This window comes from Macadamia integrifolia, chromosome 4 (genome assembly GCF_013358625.1).
Source record: "Macadamia integrifolia cultivar HAES 741 chromosome 4, SCU_Mint_v3, whole genome shotgun sequence".
Lineage (NCBI taxonomy): Eukaryota > Viridiplantae > Streptophyta > Magnoliopsida > Proteales > Proteaceae > Macadamia > Macadamia integrifolia.
Window position 1 is genome coordinate 15,580,043 of NC_056560.1, and position 1,463 is coordinate 15,581,505.

Sequence of the window (1,463 nt, forward strand, 5' to 3'; positions counted from 1 at the left end):
GGGGTGGGTGGGCAGGGTTTAGACTGTCAGGCCTAGAAGATCTAAGGTTAACCTCAATAGGCACATCTGATCAAATTTCATTTACAGGGACCTTAGATCTTCAGTTCTATGTTACATCTCTTCCTTTCATGTATTTGCCTTACTGTGGATGAAATTACTGAATAAAATAATATGATTGAACATAAGTTTATACATGAAAAGGAAATTCTTTCTAAAGGGAAAATGGTATACAATAATAACATGTTCACCTCAGTCCTCCCCTGAAGTATAGGCTTCCCAAAGAGAAGTTCTGCAAACACACAACCAACACTCCACAGATCCACAGATGCTCCATAATCAGTGGATCCAAGCAAGAGTTCTGGAGGACGGTACCACAGGGTCACAACCCGGCTGGTTAGCGGTTGCCTGTGCCCTGAGCTAAAGAAATTTGCAAGGCCAAAATCAGCTATCTTCACAATTCCTTCGTTATTAACGAGAATATTGGACCCCTTTATATCCCGATGCATTACACCACGTGAGTGGCAGTGCTCCAGTCCAGACAATAACTGATGCATATAGCACTTCACCTACAGAATATAGACAAACCAAATTTGAATACAGAAGTGTAAATAATAGAGCTATATGAGACATGCCATGTACATTATACCATGAAAAACCATTTTCAAATTCAATAACAGCACACATACTCATCAGTCCCACAACTGTCCAACAAGGTACAATCTCAGGGTAATGGCATGATTTTTTTGACAACATAAATCACATTGAATGGTAAAGATGCGGATTTAAAGTGATCCTTTATCCGAAAGTGACCGATTGGGTAGAGGGTTAAGCTCTATGAGTTTGTGAGAAAACTGGGCGCTAGAAATTGCAAGAGCTGTAATATCCTGATCCTAAGCTAACTCGCTGTTCTAAGAACCAATATTTATAAATACAAATTGAGCTAATGCACAGAGCCAGTACCAACAAACCTGAGACTCGCTGAATTTGATATCTGAACAAGATGCCAGTCCAGCCAGATCATGTTCCATATACTCAAATACTAGGTATATACTGCATGATAATCGAGATGTAACCAATCCTTCCAATTTCACAATGTTTGGATGGTCCAGTCTGCGAAGAATCAATATTTCTCGTGCCATAAACCTTACACTCTCGGGCTCAAAATTGTCAAATCGCACCTTCTTCAGAGCAACTATCTTCCCAGTGTCTAGGTTACGTGCTCGAAAAACACTGCTGTATGTACCCTGCCCAATCTACAAATACAAAATGTTCAAAATGGTTACTTAAAATGTAGAAGACAGTGTTCATATGTTAATTGTAGTGGACTACTTTCTTCTGTAGGAATATAAAAATAAAGGGAGGGGGATCGCTGCCAGGCTGAGTGGCCCCTGCACCAGCGTAGGGGCCAATGAGAGCATGTGGGGGCATTCAACAGGGGTGGTTTTTCACCAGGGGGGGGGGGC

General features: G+C 41.3%; 1 protein-coding gene across 1 annotated transcript in view; it reads right to left on the minus strand.

Moving 5' to 3' along the window:
• The window catches only part of LOC122077046 (protein IMPAIRED IN BABA-INDUCED STERILITY 1-like), a 6,837-nt gene that overhangs the window by 4,465 nt on the left and 909 nt on the right, over positions 1–1,463 (minus strand). Inside the window, exons 2-3 of the mRNA XM_042642799.1 lie at positions 969–1,253; positions 249–566 (exon numbers count right to left, since the gene is read on the minus strand). Coding sequence (XP_042498733.1) covers positions 249–566; positions 969–1,253 — 603 coding nt within the window. The remainder of the gene's footprint in view (positions 1–248; positions 567–968; positions 1,254–1,463) is intronic.